We start from the raw sequence: 20269 nt of genomic DNA on the forward strand, positions 1-20269 counted from the left end.
CGGAGGAAGGCACCCAGCTCTTCTTGGCCCTTATCAATACAGACGTCCCCAAAGGATCTTAGCAACTGCGTACTGTTTAACCCCCTCTGGTGCTGGGAAGTCAGCTAAAGGGGACATTAGCTGGTGTTCCAAATAGCTTTTTCCATCTGTCCTACTTTTTAACCACTTCAAGTATGGACACTTTCACTCCCTTCCAGTCCAGGCCAATTTTCAGCTTTCAGCGCTGTCACACTTTGAGTGACAATTACTTACTCATCCAACACTGTACCCATATGACATTTTTATCATTTTTTGAGACAGATAGAGCTTTCTTTTGGTGGTATTTAATCAGCACTGTTTTATTTCAATTTTTTGTTACTGTATATAAATAAAAAAAATACTGAAAAATTTGAAAAAAAAAACATTTTTTACTTACTATAGTTTTTGTTATAAAATTTTGCAAATAAATAATTTTTCTTTATAAATTTAAGGTAAAATGTATTCTGCAACATTTTTTGGTATAAATAACCCAAAACAGTGTGTACAAACTATGGGATATATAACTGAAAATTGATCAGTTGAGACCCTAAAATGCCAGGCGCTGGTATGGCAGGGATCAGGACATTAGTATGAGGTATGGCGGTGATCAGCATGCTGGTATGGCGGTGATCAGGATGCTGATATGGGATATGGCAGTGATCAGGACACTGGTATGGTGTATGGCGGTGATAAGGACACTGGTATGGTGTATGGCGGTGATCAGGATGCTGATATGGGGTATGTTGGTGATCAGGATGCTGGTATGGTGTATGGCGGTGATCAGGATGTTGGTATGGTGTATGGCAGTGATCAGGATGCTGATATGGGGTATGTTGGTGATCAAGATGCTGACATGGGGTATGTTGGTGATCAGGACACTGGTATGGGGTATGTTGGTGATCAGGATGCTGATATGGGGTTTATTGGTGATCAGGATGCTGACATGGGGTATGTTGGTGATCAGGATGCTGGTATGGTGTATGGCAGTGATCAGGATGCTGATATGGTGTATGTTGGTGATCAGGACGCTGACATGGGGTATGTTGGTGATCAGGATGCTGATATGGAGTATGGCGGTGATCAGGACACTGGTATGGTGTATGGCGGTGATCAGGACACTGGTATGGTGTATGGCGGTGATCAGGATGCTGACATGGGGTATGTTGGTGATCAGGATGCTATATGGGGTATGTTGGTGATCAGGATGCTGATATGGGGTATGTTGGTGATCAGGATGCTGATATGGGGTATGTTGGTGATAAGGACACTGGTATGGTGTATGGCGGTGATCAGGATGCTGATATGGGGTATGTTGGTGATCAGGATGCTGATATGGGGTATGTTGGTGATCAGGATGCTGATATAGTGTATGGCAGTGATCAGGATGCTGGTATGGGGTATGTTGGTGATCAGGGTGCTGGTATGGTGTATATCAGTGATCAGGATGCTGATATGGGGTATGTTGGTGATCAGGATGCTGGTATGGTGTATGGCGGTGATCAGGATGCTGATATGGGATATGTTGGTGATTAGGACACTGGTATGGTATATGGCGGTGATCAGGATGCTGATATGGTGTATGGCGGAGATCAGGATGCTGACATGGGGTATGTTGGTGATCAAGATGCTGACATGGGGTATGTTGGTGATCAGGACACTGGTATGGGGTATGCTGGTGATCAGGATGCTGATATGGGGTTTATTGGTGATCAGGATGCTGACATGGGGTATGTTGGTGATCAGGATGCTGGTATGGTGTATGGCAGTGATCAGGATGCTGATATGGTGTATGTTGGTGATCAGGACGCTGCTATGGGGTATGTTGGTGATCAGGACACTGGTATGGGGTATGTTGGTGATCAGGATGCTGATATGGAGTATGGCGGTGATCAGGACACTGGTATGGTGTATGGCGGTGATCAGGATGCTGACATGGGGTATGTTGGTGATCAGGATGCAATATGGGGTATGTTGGTGATCAGGATGCTGATATGGGGTATGTTGGTGATCAGGATGCTGATATGGGGTATGTTGGTGATAAGGACACTGGTATGGTGTATGGCGGTGATCAGGATGCTGATATGGGGTATGTTGGTGATCAGGATGCTGATATGGGGTATGTTGGTGATAAGGACACTGGTATGGTGTATGGCGGTGATCAGGATGCTGATATGGGGTATGTTGGTGATCAGGATGCTGATATGGGGTATGTTGGTGATCAGGATGCTGGTATGGTGTATGGCAGTGATCAGGATGCTGATATGGGGTATGTTGGTGATAAGGACACTGGTATGGTGTATGGCGGTGATCAGGATGCTGATATGGGGTATGTTGGTGATCAGGATGCTGATATGGGGTATGTTGGTGATAAGGACACTGGTATGGTGTATGGCGGTGATCAGGATGCTGATATGGGGTATGTTGGTGATCAGGATGCTGATATGGGGTATGTTGGTGATCAGGATGCTGGTATGGTGTATGGCAGTGATCAGGATGCTGGTATGGGGTATGTTGGTGATCAGGATGCTGGTATGGTGTACTGTTAATTAGATCAATGGTTACTGTTAGTTGCTAACTGTTCATAAGATGTACTGTTAGATATACTGATGATATTACTGGTTAAAGTTTGCATTGTTTAGAATAATGTGTTCAAGGTCTTATCTGATTTTGTGTGGTATAAATTCTGTGTGAATTTTCAATAAAGAAAGTTCCTGCTTGCACCTAAGCTAGTGTCTTCTAGTTCACGGGTGTAATTCCGAGCTATAATACCTTGTTCCTGTGTTCCAGTGACGAGGAAACAGCTCTCTGGCAGAGGCACCCAAGCGGGGTGCCAGGCGGTCCACCACAGTACGTATGGTCTTAGAAAACTCCGGAAGGTCATGTAGAAAGCTACTCAATTGTGCCTATCTTAGAAAATCTAAGTGTGGTGTAAATTTAATCTCTAACTTCCTTCTGCTCAAAAGGCAATTGCCCAAGGAGAATTGGGTGAAAAATTTCCTGTTGTATAAGAGCATTAAATTTTCATTAAGTTGGTGCATCTGAAAAATCCGGAAACCAAGATATGAAGCAGGGATGGGTGAATGTGACATGAAATATCACTCAAAGAGTTTGAAGTGTCTCAGATTAGCACATGTATGATTTTATGATTGTGAGGCTATGCAGGTTTTTGACACGTTTCGTTAACAATATAAATTTTTCAGGAGAAAGGTGAGAATATATGTAATAATATCAAAAGTGTGAATATTATGTTTAAAAGCTCATTGTGGTCACATACATGCAACCCATCAACATACTCTACAGTATATTGTCACCTCTCTCCTGAAGAAGTAAAACGCATTAAGAACCTGCATCGCCTCTCCATCACAAGATGATACATGTGGACAACTCTGTATACAATTGTACAAAATGAGCATTTAGAGAAAGACACTATGTATGGATTATAGGTCAAGGTGTTGATGAATACAATAAGAATGCTTTACATTTATTTTTTATATAAGACCCACATTATTGTTCTGTTATTCTGAGTCAATGAGAAGTCACCCATGGAGCAACATGGACACAAAAAAATGTTCTTCCCACTCTGCAGTCCAGAATATAGTACACCTTGCACAGTACCAGCATGAACAGAACACAGCAAAGCCATCAAGAGAACGGCATGTGTATTATTTCCTCATGTTTCATCTGAGCTGCCTCCTCACCATTACATAACCAGTTGTACAACAAGAAATCCACATCAGGATTTCTGCCTAATGTTATGGCTTGGTTACTGATGGAAAATTGTTGGTGTGAACTATTTCAGCTTGTTTATTTGTGTATTTGAAAACTTTCTTACCTTTGGTTAACCTCTGCAGGGAATGTAATAGGGTGAGGTAATGCTAAAGTCTTATATCTCATGTGGAAATATATCTAAAAAAAATACCACAGCTAGTAATACACCACAAACATATTTGTATGTGAAGGTTCCCATACTTGTGCAGAAAAGAATAAAGTTGACATTTCTATGCTGATCCCAAGAATACGTATATGATGAGCCCAGAGGGGCTAGGGCTTTTCAGAGGTAGGGTTTGTTCACACTATGGCTGTAGGGGAGAAATTGGGAGGCAGTTCAGACCCCTGCAAAGCGCCATCATGTTGTGGTTGCCTATTGTTTTCTTGTATGTCAGGAGAGTGGTAGAGCCATGGGGAAAATTTTAATTTGCTGTCTTTTTTCAATAAGAACTCACAGGAAAGTTTACAAACTTTTATTGAATCCCCCAAGGGACCAAGTGCATATAACACTTGGTCCTGTTCAAATCTATCCTGCTGTTGTTAAGCAGCGTGGTCAGACAGTTTGTCCCCCGTTGTCTGACAACTCTGCTAGCAAGGAGAAGGAATTGTGAGTGACAGCTCTGGTGTCTGGCAGTAGGGGCCACTATGGAGACCAGCACTGGGTCATCATGGACTGGACTGCCATGGAACCCCGAGTCTGCATTGTTAAAACCCCAAAGAGTTCAGCCATGACAGCAAGCACTAGTACCATCCACAGCTCGTCATCCCATTCTGTTCTAGTCTGCTCTGCTCACATTGAGTCCAGCAGAACCCCTGATGGGCCCCCATTCCTGCCAGCAATCATAACAGTCCCTGCTTCCCTTTCCATATCGCTGCCATTCTGTAATCCTATAGCACAGAGGGATGTTTTACTGTTATGAATGAACACCTGAACTCTAGGGCTGCACCCAAACCCCAACAGGAGTAATCATTTATTCATAACAGTAAAACATCATTCTGCATTGCGGGGCTGTGTAATCCACAGCATCTGTCGGGGGCTACGTACAGGATGTTCACAAGCAGCTGCAGATAGATACACAGCCCCACTGCCTTTTCACTATTATTAATGAACAATCAACTTTGTTAGGGCTGTGCGATAGAGTTGCTGATGCTCGGTATGTTTACTAGAAACCGGCAACTCTATCACACAACCCTGACATCACTGATTGTCCATTTAAAACAGTAAAACAATAGAAAGCTTAGAGAGGGGATGGGGGCTCAGTGCTGGCCGGACAGTTCACTCCCAGCCAGCACTCTGATATGTCAGCGCAAATGACTATCCTTTATTCCAAAATAGTGGAGTACAGCTGATAAAAACTCTAACACGTTTTGACTGCCAAGGCTTACTTTTGGCTGAGCTATGATTAAGGGCTGACAGCCGAAACGCGTTGAAGTTTTTATCTGCTGTACTCCACTATTTTGTAATAAATGACAACCATATCAGAGTCCTGGCCTTTCATGTGGACTGCACAGTGCTGGAATTTATCAGAAACCCTTTTGCCTGGGCATCCAGTACTTGGAGCTGAGGATGGAAGAGGGAATGTAGCACTGCTTCACTTGTCCATGACGGTGCTGGCTGTACCTCCCCCCACAGGAATGCCCGGAAAATGGGCTTCAGAATGGGGTGGAGCAACATCCAGCATTAATTTAAAGAGCCTCAGCTCGATTCATCCAAACCATGTCCCCAGTGTGTTTGCAGTTTGCAGCTGGCAATTTAATCTCCAGAGTTGCCAGTGATAGTGCTACAGAATTGTTCTCCTTTAGTGACTTAATAAAGAGGGATTGCCACTGTCGATTTTGCCACTAGCATGAACGCTGCTGAATCTCGATAGCTGAGCCACAGAGCAACAAATCACTTTAAAAATGAAAGATCTAGGCTGATATCAGACAGGTGACTCTGCCACTGCCTATACCAAGTGGTGTTGGCCCTAGAACTGTGGCACCATCAGATAGGAGGTCAATCAGCCAAAACTCAAGGAACCCCTAGCGACTTCTGGAGGAACCCTAAGGTTCAACGAAACTCTGATTGAGATATGCTGGTCTAGAGGTCTATGTGTTTGTGGTGCAGTTTATCTATCTATCTATCTATCTATCTATCTATCTATCTATCTATCTATCTATCTAATTATCTCTCTCTGCCTGTCTATCTATCTATCTATCTATCTATCTATCTATCTATCTATCTATCTATCTATCTATCTCTCTCTGCCTGTCTGTCTGTCTGTCTATCTATCTATCTATCTATCTATCTATCTATCTATCTATCTATCTATCTATCTATCTATCTATCTATCCTGTGCTTGTTTCTTCCCTACCCTAATTACATAATATTCAAATAATAAATGATGGGCGGATCTCATAGGTTGCTGCCTGTCATACTTGCAGAATAAATACTGCCATTACATAGCAGTTATGACAGTGACAGAAGAGACTGGCCTGGTCAGGTGAGTAACACATTGAATACAGTAGAGAGATTATTACTGCTTTTATGGCTTAACCCTGCAGGTGAACTAACAGCTTATTGAATTATTTGGTATTAGATACCCTACAAGCTAAAGTCAAGTTGTAAGTAGGATTTTTAAAGTGTATGTAAACCCTAGCAATGAACTTCTCTTATATTCTCCCTTTTGGACTGATAAATATATAATTGAAAGAGCTTTGTTATAGTTGTCTGATAAATGCAAAAAAAACTATTGAGCCTGCTAGAAATAGTATGAGCCTTATAAAGTCTATTCTCTCTGCCTTTGCTGACTGTTGTCAGTTAGGATAGATCTCAGTTCACATCTGGGGACAACAGTACACCTCCTTTCTATGGTATGGAGATGCTGCGGGGAGGGAGGTGGTCTGTATGTAGCCTTTACACAATGCCTGTCTTGCAATGTCAATGCTGCTCCTCTATAGATAGCCTGGTGCAGGGGCGGACTGACAACTCATGGGGCCCGCGGGCAATAGGGTATCATGGGGCCCCTGTGTCCTTGGCCAAACTCAAAAAAGCCTATGAAAAAGGTACCAGGGGCATCTCATGGGGCCCCCTACTGACCCCGGGCCCTCGGGCAGTGCCCGAGTTTCCAAATGGTCAGTCTGCCCTGGCCTGTTGAGTGAGTGCAGTGCTGAAGACAGGATGTTAATTACCAACAAGATTATCAGAGAAAGGGGAGAAAGCTCAGAATAAATAAATAAATTATATATATATATATATTGTTTTTTTTAATATATATAAATATATATATATATATTTTAACAAATTAAGAAAAAATCCTAAATTATATGATAATAATTAATAATAATAATTTTTTAAAGAATTTTTTATTTTTTTATTTACCAGACGGGTCTTACTACAATTCTCTTTTTTAGCAAAACCTTTTCTCTGACATTACAGGCACCTCGCAACACAAAAAACCTCATAAGTAAAGACTGGTGGAACACAGTGCACATATGTTATTGACTTTACATGAAATTTATTTAATATACAGTTTTTGCTCCAACTTAAATAATAAATTAATTTTACTTCCAGGTGTCGCAACAATGACCAGCACAAATCCAACACCTAAGCCACGCAAGCCATTTATTGTTCTGAGAGAGTTTACAACTGGCAAGCACAAAGTGGCCCCGGGGTCCATAGGCGTCTTCCTAGACAGCGAGCAAACTCGTGGGCGTATCCTGGATCTGCCATCCCGCCCAGAAGTATCTCTTAGGAGGAATGCTGTGCATGTTCTGGGAAGGAGAGACTCTGCCTTCTTGTATGGGATTGGGTCACTACCACGGCGGCTTCATCTCCTCTCCAATGATAAGTTATTTGCCGCGGTGTGCGGATTACAAGTTAGCGATGTCGTCAGAGTCAGATACCGAGGTTATGCCGCAGTGGGCGTGGCCACCGCTATCTGGGAACTTTCTTCTAAATCGGGACTCTGTGAACTTACAAAATTATTGATAGAAGTTCAGTTACTGGTGAGTAAATGGTATATACATAAATATCAAATAATACAAATGTACGCGTGCAATGTGTATAAGGGCTCGTTCACACTAAGCTGTTTTGCCAACGCTTGCCAAACGCCCCTATAGCGTTTGGCAAGCGTTGGTCCGGCGTTTGCGGAGCGTTTTTTAACGCTCGGCAAACGCTCCGCAAACGCCGCATGCGCGGTTTAGCGGCGGTTGCTAGGCGTTTGCCGAGCGTTAATAACGCCCCACAAACGCCTATAATGCAGTTTGAGTGGTGTTACCGCTCCGCAAACGCCCCGCAACCGCGTCGCAACCGCACCGCAAACGCCAGCCGGGCGTTTGCGGAGCGGCACCATAGACGAGAATAGGAGGCTTCAAAGCCTCCTGACTCGTCCAGAGGCGTCCGTTTTGCCGCGACGCAACGCGACGCGACGCAAACGCTCCCGTTAGAACAGCACCATGTGCTGTAATGTGCAGAATTGGCAGAGGCGTTTGGGAAGCAGTAAAAACGCTTCCCAAATGCCTCTCTGCCGCCTGCACACAAGGCTAGTGTGAACGTAGCCTTACAGTGAATGTGGATACAGTACTGCAGTTTGTTAAATACATCCCAAATTTTTTGCAAAATGTGGGCCCTGCCCTGACACGCTCCCAGTCCTCTCAAACTGTTTCTGTAGCCAAAGATTTAAAGCAGGACTAAAAGCAAACCTTTTTTTAGTTATGGACAGAGTGGAGATGGATTAGAACACCTGTCAGGTTTTTATTGCTGTCTGTGTCCCCCATTAGGGAAATGCACCCTCTCTATTTGTCCTGTTTACTATTGTCATTGAAAGTGAAAGTAAAAGAAAATCCTACATTGAGTTGTTCCCAGAAATGCAATCTTTCAATGGGGACACTCGTTCTGTTGACTTGTTCTGGGCATTTGCTTCATTTCCAGGGATGTCCTCTCACTTCCTGTTTTGGCTATGGGACAGGAGGTGAAGGGAAATCTCCACAAAAAAAAAAAAACCTGACAGGGGTTATAACCATCCCTTACTTTATCTAAAATGACAAAAAAAAAAGTTTTGCCCGTAATTCTACTTTAAGTGAAGCCTGATATTTTTTTAAACACTTCCTGTCCGGACACTTTCACCCCCTTCCTGTCCGGACACTTTCACCCCCTTCCTGTCCGGAAACTTTCACCCCCTTCCTGTCCGGACACTTTCACCCCTTTCCTGTCCGAACACATTCACCCCCTTCCTGTCCGGACACTTTCTCCCCCTTCCTGTCCGGACACTTTCACCCCCTTCCTGTCCGGACACTTTCTCCCCCTTCCTGTCCGGACACTTTCACCCCCTTCCTGTCCGGACACTTTCTCCCCCTTCCTGTCGGACACTTTCACCCCCTTCCTGTCCGGAAACTTTCTCCCCCTTCCTGTCCGGACACTTTCACCCCCTTCCTGTCCGGAAACTTTCACCCCCTTCCTGTCCGGACACTTTCACTCCCTTCCTGCCCAGGCCAAATTTCAGCTTTCAGTGCTATCACACTTTGAATGACAATTGCGCGGTCATGCAACACTGTGCCCATATGAATGTTTTAGCATTTTTTTGAGACAGATAAAACTTTATTTTGGTGGTATTTACTCACCACTGAGATTTTTATTTTTTTGCTATATAAATGAAAAAATCCAAACATTTAAAAAAAAAGTGTTTTTCTTATAACATTTTGCAAATAAATAATCTTTCTTCATAAATCTTGGCCAAAATGTATTCATCTATCTTTTTAGCAAAAAAAAAAAATAACCCAAATTAGTTTATAACCAAAAATTATAAATTTTCTAAAAAAATGTTTTACATTTTTATTTTATTTTTTATATTATTATTTGTGTTTTTTTTTTTTAACATACCATCACCCTAGCAGTACAGTGTCACCATAGTGACACTGCTTTATTTGTGGGGAGTAATGCAGATTTATTCATTTTTTTTTACACCCATTGCTTTTACACCCATAAATACTGTAAAAGCAATCATTTCTCCTTCTCTCTGGCTGCATTCTTGCAGCCATTGAGCAATACTGTGAGAGCTGTGATTGGTCACAGCTTGTCACATGGTACAAGGCTGTTGTGAATAGCCCTGTACCATGTGACCTCTGTGATCATTCACAGATTTCACTAGTAAGCAATGATGTCAGGAAATATTGTTTACTACTGTTCCTGTGATCACTGATTGGCCAATCAGTAATCACATGAATCGGGAAATCACACAGAGGTCCCGTACAGCGATCGCACCGGAGCAGCGGGCACCGGATCACAGTGCCGTTCGCTCCTAGGGAGCGCGCACAGGCAGTGAATGTGGAGGCCGTTTATAAACAGCTCCTGCACTGCTCCCGTCTGGCTGTTTAGGTACATGGGTCGGACAGGAAGTGGTTAAGCTTTCACCTTTCCATAATTTGACAAAAAGGAGCCAGCCGTGCTGGGATGGTGAATATTAAAGTATTACTAAACTCAGGCCCCTGCACTCACTATACCTGGTCTCCCACAGTACACAGAACATGGAAATGCAGTTATTTTAGTAAACTGCTAAATACCTTTTCTCATCAGCAGTATATAGCAGTCTTGTAACTTCTATCAGTGTCCAGCCGAGCATATGTTAAAGCTTGTAGGATGAGTTTTCATTTTGCTCTAAAGGGATGCAGAACCCCTGACCTCTGTCTGGACAGTGCCATTTCGCCCTGTGCTGATCACATGCACTCTCCCAAGAAAAAAAAAACCTCTCTAGCAAAACACACCAAGCTGAGCATGTGCAGAGTGACCCCACACGATATGTCTTGTCAGAAGATAAGAGGGGGACACTGGAAGAAGGGGAGGATCAGAGAAGTCAGGATCAAACAGCGTTTTTACACAATGCAGAGGATTAACCCCTTAGGTTCCACAGCAAGTATAACAAGCATACTTTACTGCATATACAGACTGATTTTACTGTTGTGGGTTTAATAACACTTTAGGTAAATTAGTTACTGTCAGTATTCCTTAAAGTCAACCATTTTTACTATCTGCTCATTCTTCTGCTATCTGCATGAGTCGCTTCTGACAAGTTTTCCTGACACCAAGAGAAAAATGTTGACAGGGGAGGGCACAGCCTGTGATTGACAGCCTCGGCTCTGTTCCCATGTGCCGTGTGAAAGGGGGTGTGTCCACTCCCTCCAATCAGCTCTCAGAGCTCTCCTCACTGATGTAACTTTTCCGCCCCCTGCTTTTCACAGCTGAGGGATCCTGTGTAAATTCTGCAATTTGAATGGATGTAGGGGAAAAACAGCTATAGATAAACAGGTACAATTTATGTAGGATTATTTATTTAATCTCTGTGTATCACCTTGGGTCAGTCACTTCACCAGGTATATGTAAAGATTTACAACCATTTTAAGCCTTCCCCGTTATATGCAGAATTAGAAAAAAAAAGGTTTGGGGTGGAGTTCTACTTTACTTTATTCACAGTCTGGATTTTAAATCACTAGATTGCTGAATGCTCTATATCACGGGTGACAAACTGGTGGCCCTCCAGCTGTTGCCAAACTACAAGTCCCATGAGGCATTGCAAGATTGACATTACAAGCATGACTCCCAAAGGCAGAGGCATGATGGGTCTTGTAGTTTCACAACAGCTGGGGAGACACCAGTTTGACACCCCTGATCTATATTGATATACTATATTGTATGACCACCTATTACTATGTTGACATGTATGATACCTATTACTATGTTGACATGTATGACACCTATTACTATGCTGACTCCTATGATACCTATTGATATGTTGCCTCGTATGACACCTATTACTATGTTGACTCCTATGACACCTATTACTATGTTGACTCCTATGACACCTATTACTATGCTGACTCATATGACACCTATTAATATGTTGCCTTGTATGACACCTATTACTATGTTGACTCCTTTGACACCTATTAATATGTTGCCTTGTATGACACCTATTAATATGTTGACTTGTATGACACCTATTACTATGCTGACTCATATGATACCTATTAATATGTTGCCTTGTATGACACCTATTACTATGTTGACTCCTTTGACACCTATTAATATGTTGCCTTGTATGACACCTATTAATATGTTGACTTGTATGACACCTATTACTATGCTGACTCATATGATACCTATTAATATGTTGACTTGTATGACACCTATTACTATGCTGACTCATATGACACCTATTAATATGTTGCCTTGTATGACACCTATTACTATGTTGACTCCTATGACACCTATTACTATGTTGACATGTATGACACCTATTACTATGTTGACATGTATGACACCTATTACTATGTTGACATGTATGACACCTATTACTATGCTGACTGGTATGATACCTATTAATATGTTGCCTTGTATGACACCTATTAATATGTTGACTCGTATGACACCTATTACTATGCTGACTCGTATGAAACCTATTAATATGTTGCCTCGTATGACACCCATTAATATGTTGCAGGATGGGGAGTGCCCTAGTAATGCTACACCACTGTTAAAGATCGATGCTGGGGAAGTTCTGGCAGTCAGCTCTAGTGTACAGCGCCATCCACAGTACAGAGACTTCGGACACAGACTGGATGAGAAAGGTGAGTCTGATTCCTATTTTAAAGTGTAAACCAAAAATGTTACATAGTATATTGCAGCTTACTAGTCCTTGATGTGGTGGCTGCATTTGTTTTTTTTATCACGTGCAACTTACAGGATGGGACAAGGACACTGCGTTTCAGGGGAGATCAACAGGTATTTTGCGCATTAGTTGAAAATGTTCTTAGCACAAGAAAAAGACTAATGCAGCCACCTCATCAAAGGACTATAATAGATTTTTGTTCTTGGGTTTAGCTATCCTTTACATTTTGCAAGCTTGAATAATGTTTTTACCTATATCAATAATCCATATTATAACATTTATGCGTGGTGTCATCTTAACAGGTTCTATCTCATAGACATGAGGACTATATATTATATATAGTAATAGAGTAAGCCAACCAGGAATGGTTTATGCTTAGTATACAAACAGGGAGGATGGCGTAATAAAGGGTGTCTCTTTTTTTCCCAGGAAACATTGCCATCCTTTTTTTGTTTGTTTTTATACCTTTTGCCTGGTACACGGGGCGGAAAAAAATATGCATTTGGATCGATCGTTAATAAACACTGTTCGAGAGCCAATCACGACAGTTTATGCAAAAATATTCGAAGTGACAAGCATGAGAATTTTTCTCGTAAGATAACAGAACAAATGATTTTCATGCAATTAGTATAGTATTTGTGTGAAAAAAAACATTGCCATCCTTTTTTTTTTGGTTTTTATACCTTTTGCCTGGTACACACAATGAGGAAAAAAGGGCGAAAAAAAAAGCATTCGGAGCAATCATCCGATAATCTATTCGTTAGTAAACACTTTTCGAGAGCCAATCACGACAGTTCATGCAAAAATATTAGAAGGGACAAACATGAGAATTTTTCTCGGAAGATAACAGAACAAATTATTTTTGAGCAATTAGTATAGTATTTGTGCGAAAAAAAACATTGCCATCCTTTTTTTTTTGGTTTATATACCTTTTGCCTGGTACACGGGGCGTAAAAAAATATGCATTCGGATCGATCGTCCGATAATCTATTCGTTAATAAACATTTTTCGAGAGCCAATCACGACAGTTCATGCAAAAATATTTGAAGGGACAAGCATGAGAATTTTTCTCGTAAGATAACAGAACAAATGATTTTCATGCAATTAGTATAATATTTGTGTGAAAAAAAACATTGCCATCCTTTTTTTTTTGGTTTTTATACCTTTTGCCTTTTACACACAATGAGGAAAAAAGGGCGAAAAAAAATGCATTCTGAGCGATCGTCCGATAATCTATTCGTTAGTAAACACTTTTCGAGAGCCAATCACTACAGTTCATGCAAAAATATTAGAAGGGACAAGCATGAGAATTTTTCTCGGAAGATAACAGAACAAATTATTTTTGTGCAATTAGTATAGTATTTGTGCGAAAAAAAAACATTGCCATCCTTTTTTTTTGTTTTTATACCTTTTGCCTGGTACACACAATGAGGAAAAAAGGGCGAAAAAAAATGCATTCAGAGCGATCGTCTGATAATCCATTCGTTAGTACACACTTTTCTTGAGATAATCACGATAGTTCATATAAAAATATTCGAAGGGACGAGCATGGGAATTTTTCTTGTAAGATAACAGAACAAATTATTTTCGTGCAATTAGTATAGTATTTGTGCGAAAAAAAATCGAGTGACCAAGACCACACATGCTCAGAAATTAAAGAATACATTGCAATACAAGACATTACATCACTTCCAAAGTTGTATTCTGTCTTCTGAGAATTTTCATAACTTTAGTAACTTATTCATTTTTGATATGAGACTGGCATGCAAAAAAAAAAAGAGACGATCCTTTGTCCGATATTCTCATCGTGTGTACTAGGCATTAGTGTTGGAAATACATCCTATTCCTCGTGTCTCTATGTACACATAGATTATGTATAGATTGTGGATCCACACCTGGAAATTCGTGTCCTGATATCATTATGCAATTATGAAACATATCTACATTTGTTGAAATGCTATTAATTACTAATGTTGATATATGAAATATATTACCTGTCACTTAAAGGGTAACTCTACTTTTGTGGAGAAAAAATATCACAAATTAAAAAAAATAATATACCATATACAATTGTCACAGAAGACATATTGTAATTTATTGTTATTAACCGCTTCTGTGCCGCCCTATGGCAGAAATACTGCTACAGGCGGCATGGGTGTGCAAAAATCACGTATATATATACGTGATTTTGCAGTTCCGGGTAGGAGTCCCGGACGGTGGTTTCTCACCGGCACCTGGTGATTGCCGAGTATCTCCGACGGGGGAGAGACCTGTGTATAAACAACACAGATCTCTCCCCTATCAGCTCCTGCACACTGCTTTGTATGGCTCTGTATAGTGAAACACAGAACACAGCCTCATAGTAAAAAAGCACACAGTAAAACACACAGCACACAGTTAACCCTTTGATCGCCCCATATGTTAACCCCTTCTTGCCCAGTGTCATTAGTACAGTGTCCGTGCTTTTTATTAGCACTGATCACTGTATTGGCGTCACTGGGGATGTCAGTGACACCTAGTCAGTTCCCCCCTAGTGTCAGAATGCCCGCCGCAGTCCCGCTATAAGTCGCTGATTGCCACCATTACTAGAAAAAAAAAAATTCCAGCATATATAACGCCATTTGTAGATGCTATAACTTTCTCGTAAACCAATTAATTTACACAGACTGGGATTTTTTTTTTTTTGCAAAGACGTAGCAGAAAACATTTTGGAAATTAGATTTTTTAAATTTTTTTACTGGACATGTTTGATAGCAAACAGTAAAAAATATAGTTTTTTTTCTCAAAATTGCACAAAAAATAAAAAACCGCAGAGGCGATCAAATACTGCTGAAAGAAAGCTCTAAACAAAGGACATATATTTAATTTGGGTGCAGCGTTGCATGACCGCGCAATTGACAGTTAAAGTAACGCAGCGACGTGTTGCAAAAAATGGCCTGGTCAGGAAGAGGGTAAATCCTCTGGAGGGCAAGTAATTAAAAATGATAAAAACATATATATTACAAACACTGTAACTTAATGTAAAATGTAGTGCATTATGGCAACCTGGAGGTGTTAAGTACACAGTTGGTGTAGAGAATGCCCACAGAGATGTCATTTCCTGGTTGTGTGATTGGCTCACTGATTTTCCTAGAAGTCTTCAAGGTATAGGTCAGATTTTAGGAATAAACTGCAGCGAAAATGTCAGTTTTGGTGAGATGCCCTTAAAGGGTTAAGCACATTCAACGGAATGCAGATCCTGCATTTTTCTCAGAACCCTGCAAGTTCATCAGCTGAATGACAATGAAAAAGCCACTTCCATTCAGAATTATTCCTGCACAAGACATGATCTAACAAAGAGCTATTCCTTCACGGTTTGTTAAAAATCCTTGCAATGTACATAGATCACCCAGGGGGGTTTGTTTTGGGGTTTTTTCTCCAAGTGGAGTTACTCTTTAAGGATATGGTCAAGCTGAATTTTCTGCAGTATTTTGATGCTACATATTGCGAAAGTTGAGAAAGCCTGAAATTTAAGGTGGTAAATGGACATTATTTAAAAATTATATTGAAGGATACTTAAAGGGATTTGACATACTATCTGACAGTGGCGGACTGACAACTCATGGGGCCCCCGGGCAATAGGGGATCATGGGGCCCCTGTGTCCTTGCCCAAACTCAAAAAAGCCTATTAAAAAGGTACCAGGGGCATCTCATGGGGTCCCCTACTGACCCCGGGCCCTCGGGCAGTGCCCGAGTTTCCAAAAGGTCAGTCCGCCCCTGCTATCTGATCGCCCCTATGCTAGGAAGAGAAATTTGTTATATTTGAACTGAGCCATTCAATAGATGATGTCTGATTTCAGATATTTAAGTAATTTCAAAACCTATTTCAATATTTTATAAATCTTCAGCTTTGTTAAAAAAGTGTCTGGTGATCCTGCCATGATGGTGCTGTTCAGGCACCTCCTTTTACAGGGAGACAACATTCTGTCTCTGTTCCTTACTTGTTCTCCTGCGTTGTCACCTTGTCACATGGACTTTTAATTTTATGGAGACTACGAGTGGACATTTCAACACATATTGTACAGGCATTGTTAAGATTAAGAAAGGATGAAAAAAGTAAAAACAAGCATGATGTTTACAAAATTGGCAATTGTGTATGATATATGGTGCATGTCAGTCAGTTAGGGTCTTCATCTGCAGGCATACCTCGGTTTACCAACGCCTCGGTTAACGTAATTTTCGGTTTGCAAAAGAAAATCCATTGAAAATAATGCCTCGGTTTACTAAATTTTTTCGCAATTCAAAGCAAGTTTCCCCAGGATGCGTTGTGCCTGGGAGGTTTATAGCGCCAGCCCCGTGCATGCTGAAGTCTGTGGGTAGCACGTGGCGTAGAGTGTGGAGGTGTTGGAGCGGTTTTTGCATTGAGTTTTAGAGCCATTCTGGAAATTTTTCATCATGTCCCTGTACAGTATTTATGCCTTTAAAGTGTACTTTATAACGAGTTTTGAACAGATAAAACACTATTTTTTTACTTTTTTCTGACCTCCGGAATGTATTAATTGGTTTTCTATGCATTCTTATGGGAAACCAAGTTTCAGTTTACAAATTTTTCACAATACGAAACGTCCCGGAGAACGCATTAAATTCATAAACCGAGGTACGCCTGTACTTTAAAACTCCCTCTTTCCTGGTGAATAAATTGGAGATATCTTTAGTTAAACTAATAAATCAAGCAGATATAAAAAAGCTAATAATTGTGGTAAGGTATTCATCAACAAATCACTACATTTATTTTTTTTAATACAGCTATTGTACATAAATGAATATACTGTAGCTTGTCAGCCACTTGCTATATCCTATCCATTAGCCCTAAAGCTGGGTATACACTATAAGAAAATCAGGTGAACAATCGTTTGATTTTCCTCGACGTTTTGCAACAAGTTGGATCTGAGGATGGTACTAATTGTACGACAATTCTCAAACATCAAAGGCTTTTTGTTTACATTGTAGTGGATATTATTGCTGTTTATTGCTTCTGATCATGCACAGTCTTGTGCACTGAATGTTTCTTGTGAAAACAATACACATTATGAAAATTGTTAGTTCTGTTGGTGTACTAGAAAAATTTGGGAGTTTGTCCCTTCAGAAATTTTCATTTTTGTTTTGGAATCGGATGTTGAAATTTGTGTACACACTATAGGAAAATAAAACGATCGTTCTTTGTATGGAATTTTTCTTCCAATTTTCCTATAGTGTGTACACAAATTTCAACATCCGATTCCAAAACAAAAATGAAAATTTCTGAAGGGACAAACTCCCAAATTTTTCTAGTACACGAACAGAACTAACAAAAGGGGAAGTTCCGCTTTAAGCCTTTGTCTCCCGCTCCCCATTTAGGATTGGCACCTTTGGGGAGAGGGTACCCAAATTTGACAGGTACCTGCTCCCACTCGTCTAGGCGATCAGAAGCGGAAGTTGTCCTCTCCTTTTTTTTTGTAACTCTTATACAAGCTTTATAAATTCAGCAATTTGAATGGCTGTAGAGCAGAGAAGACTGCAGATAGACAGGTACAATTTATGCAGGAAGATTTGTTTAATCTCTGTGTATTACCTAAGGCCAGTCACTTCACTGGATATACATAAGGGTTTACAGCCACTTTAAGACATGAAATATAGCATTGTGCTTTAACAGTGTCATTTGTCTCTTTCCATGTTGTACAATACCTGGTTGATCCTTCCTATGTCTGTGTTCCTGTCTGTAAACTGACCATGCTAATCATGGCTACTGATCCATGATAGCGCGGTCAGTTTATGTCTCTTCGTCACCCTGCTGTGTCTTCAGTGTGACTGCATCTTCCCCTCTTCCCTCCCTTCCTGTCATTTCCGTTGTCTGTGTGTGAAGATGATCTATTCCCCTCCTGTCAATCATTTTTTTACTCTGCCCCACCAACAACATTTATTAAGCCAATTATGTGTGTTGTAAGATTATTTTGTGTTCTTGCAGCGCTGTGTGGACGCAACGTTAGAGAACACAGATTTTCGTCTCACATATTTTACATACATCGAAAGGGAATCTCAGCCCCTCCCACTGTACTCTCTTAGATCAGAAAGGAAAGCAGAGGGATGACACATGAATACACAGCAGCGCTATGCAAAAAAGGTTCATAGCCATGTCATTCTAAAAAAACACACAAACTGCACTTACTGTGGACCTAAAAGAGAGAGGATAAAAGGAATTAGTAGATGTGACTTTACAACCTCTTTAAGAATTTTATTCACAGTTGGCCATGGCACCCATTTAAAGTACTCAAAATCTTGAAGCACTCCTAACGTAAATGTTACTTACCATCAATGGGAAACCTAAGCCTGGTGCACACAATCAACTTATAATTATTCTGGATTTATATAGCACCAACAGTTTACACAGCGCTTTACAACATAAGGGAAGTACAATTACAATACATTTAGTACAGGAGGGATCAGAGGGTCCTTGATGAAATTAACTTAACATCAGAGGTCCTCCCAGGACGTCAGTGTCCCTCCCCCTCCCCCCAATCACATCAGAGTCTTCCTCTTCATCACATCAGCAGTGTGACAGGAGTCATTTTGGGTGGGGGCTCATGGAACCCAGCTTACTTTGCAGAGGTTGGGAGACCCCTGTATCAACTCCCTATATCCCTCTTATGTGCAAGTCACCCTGTGTCTCTTAGGAGCACAGGGTGACTAATGGACGCTGAGAATGCAGTTGGAATTACTTCAGATAAGACAGTAATATTTATCAGCCTTATGAAGACTATTCCTGGTTGTTGATTCTGAACTAGACATGTGAATTGAAGGAGCCGGACCGTCTGCTCTGTAGTGAGATCCTAATTCATCAAACCATTGTCTAGGTGTGAATTCCAATTCACCTTTTGTTTTGGTCACCCAGCTAGCTAACCTAATTAACTTACTGTTTAGAATGTTAAGTCTATTTCGGTATATAGCTGCGTTTGCATATGATCATGTGATCAGTCTCAGTGTGTATTGTAGAAAAAGCCAGTTTGAGTTTGAAATAAAGAGTTCCATGTTCAGACAGACTGGTGTCGTCTAGCCTTGTATGATCGGCTGTGGTGTCTGTTGTCGGTGTTTGGTCGGGGAAGCGGTAATCTAACGGAAGTACCAAAGCGCAGTCGGGGTCAGTTCCATTACAAGCAGTGTCCCCCCATCATAGAATCCTTTCATCACAGCAAAAGGCTCACCCTTCCCATCAAAGGCCTCCCCATACATCAGAATCCCCCATCACAGAGTCCCTTCTTCCCATCATTGCCCAACCTTACTCCAGCAGCATAGCAGAGATTAGGAGGCACAGCAGGTCTGGATATTGGTGCACTCTGTCCTCCATGCTGTGGGCAGCCCTGTATGCCGCCTACCTTGGAGCAACATTATATGTTGTGGTTACAATGATCCTGCTGGCAGCCCACACCATAGCAGTTCATGAAGCTGATTCTGGGCAAACTGCGTCCAGTGTTCGTGGCACCCCAAGGGAACCCAAGCAGCACCCCAGGATACCACAGCAGATGCTGCCCTAAAACAGGGCTTGCCTTCCAAAAAAGACTCTATACATGCATAGTGAATGGTACATCTGTTTTTTGGAAAACCCTGGCGATTTCATCACTGAAGAAGAGTATGTTCCTGTTCTTTTGTACAGTAATTTGCATGATGTAACTATACAAAATGTACGTCAATGTAAGCTTTCCCTGAATCCCATCTGACTATGTCACGTCATACCACTGTCATGCCATGAAACAGGTATATCACTCCCTGAGAAGGCTGTACACGTGTATAGGGATAATTAGCTTCTAATTGCTTATTTATATCACTGT

At 41.2% G+C, this 20269-nt stretch overlaps 1 protein-coding gene across 1 annotated transcript in view; it reads left to right on the plus strand.

Moving 5' to 3' along the window:
* Positions 1-7350: 7350 nt before the first annotated feature.
* LOC149465777 (ubiquitin carboxyl-terminal hydrolase CYLD-like) overlaps positions 7351-20269 on the plus strand; it is a 46690-nt gene continuing 33771 nt past the window's right edge. The window contains exons 1-2 of the mRNA XM_089673441.1: positions 7351-7773; positions 12261-12387. Coding sequence (XP_089529567.1) covers positions 7351-7773; positions 12261-12387 — 550 coding nt within the window. The remainder of the gene's footprint in view (positions 7774-12260; positions 12388-20269) is intronic.

Source organism: Staurois parvus, unplaced genomic scaffold (assembly GCF_062004578.1).
Source record: "Staurois parvus isolate SC_StPar_1 unplaced genomic scaffold, SC_StPar_1.0 ptg000137l, whole genome shotgun sequence".
NCBI lineage: Eukaryota > Metazoa > Chordata > Amphibia > Anura > Ranidae > Staurois > Staurois parvus.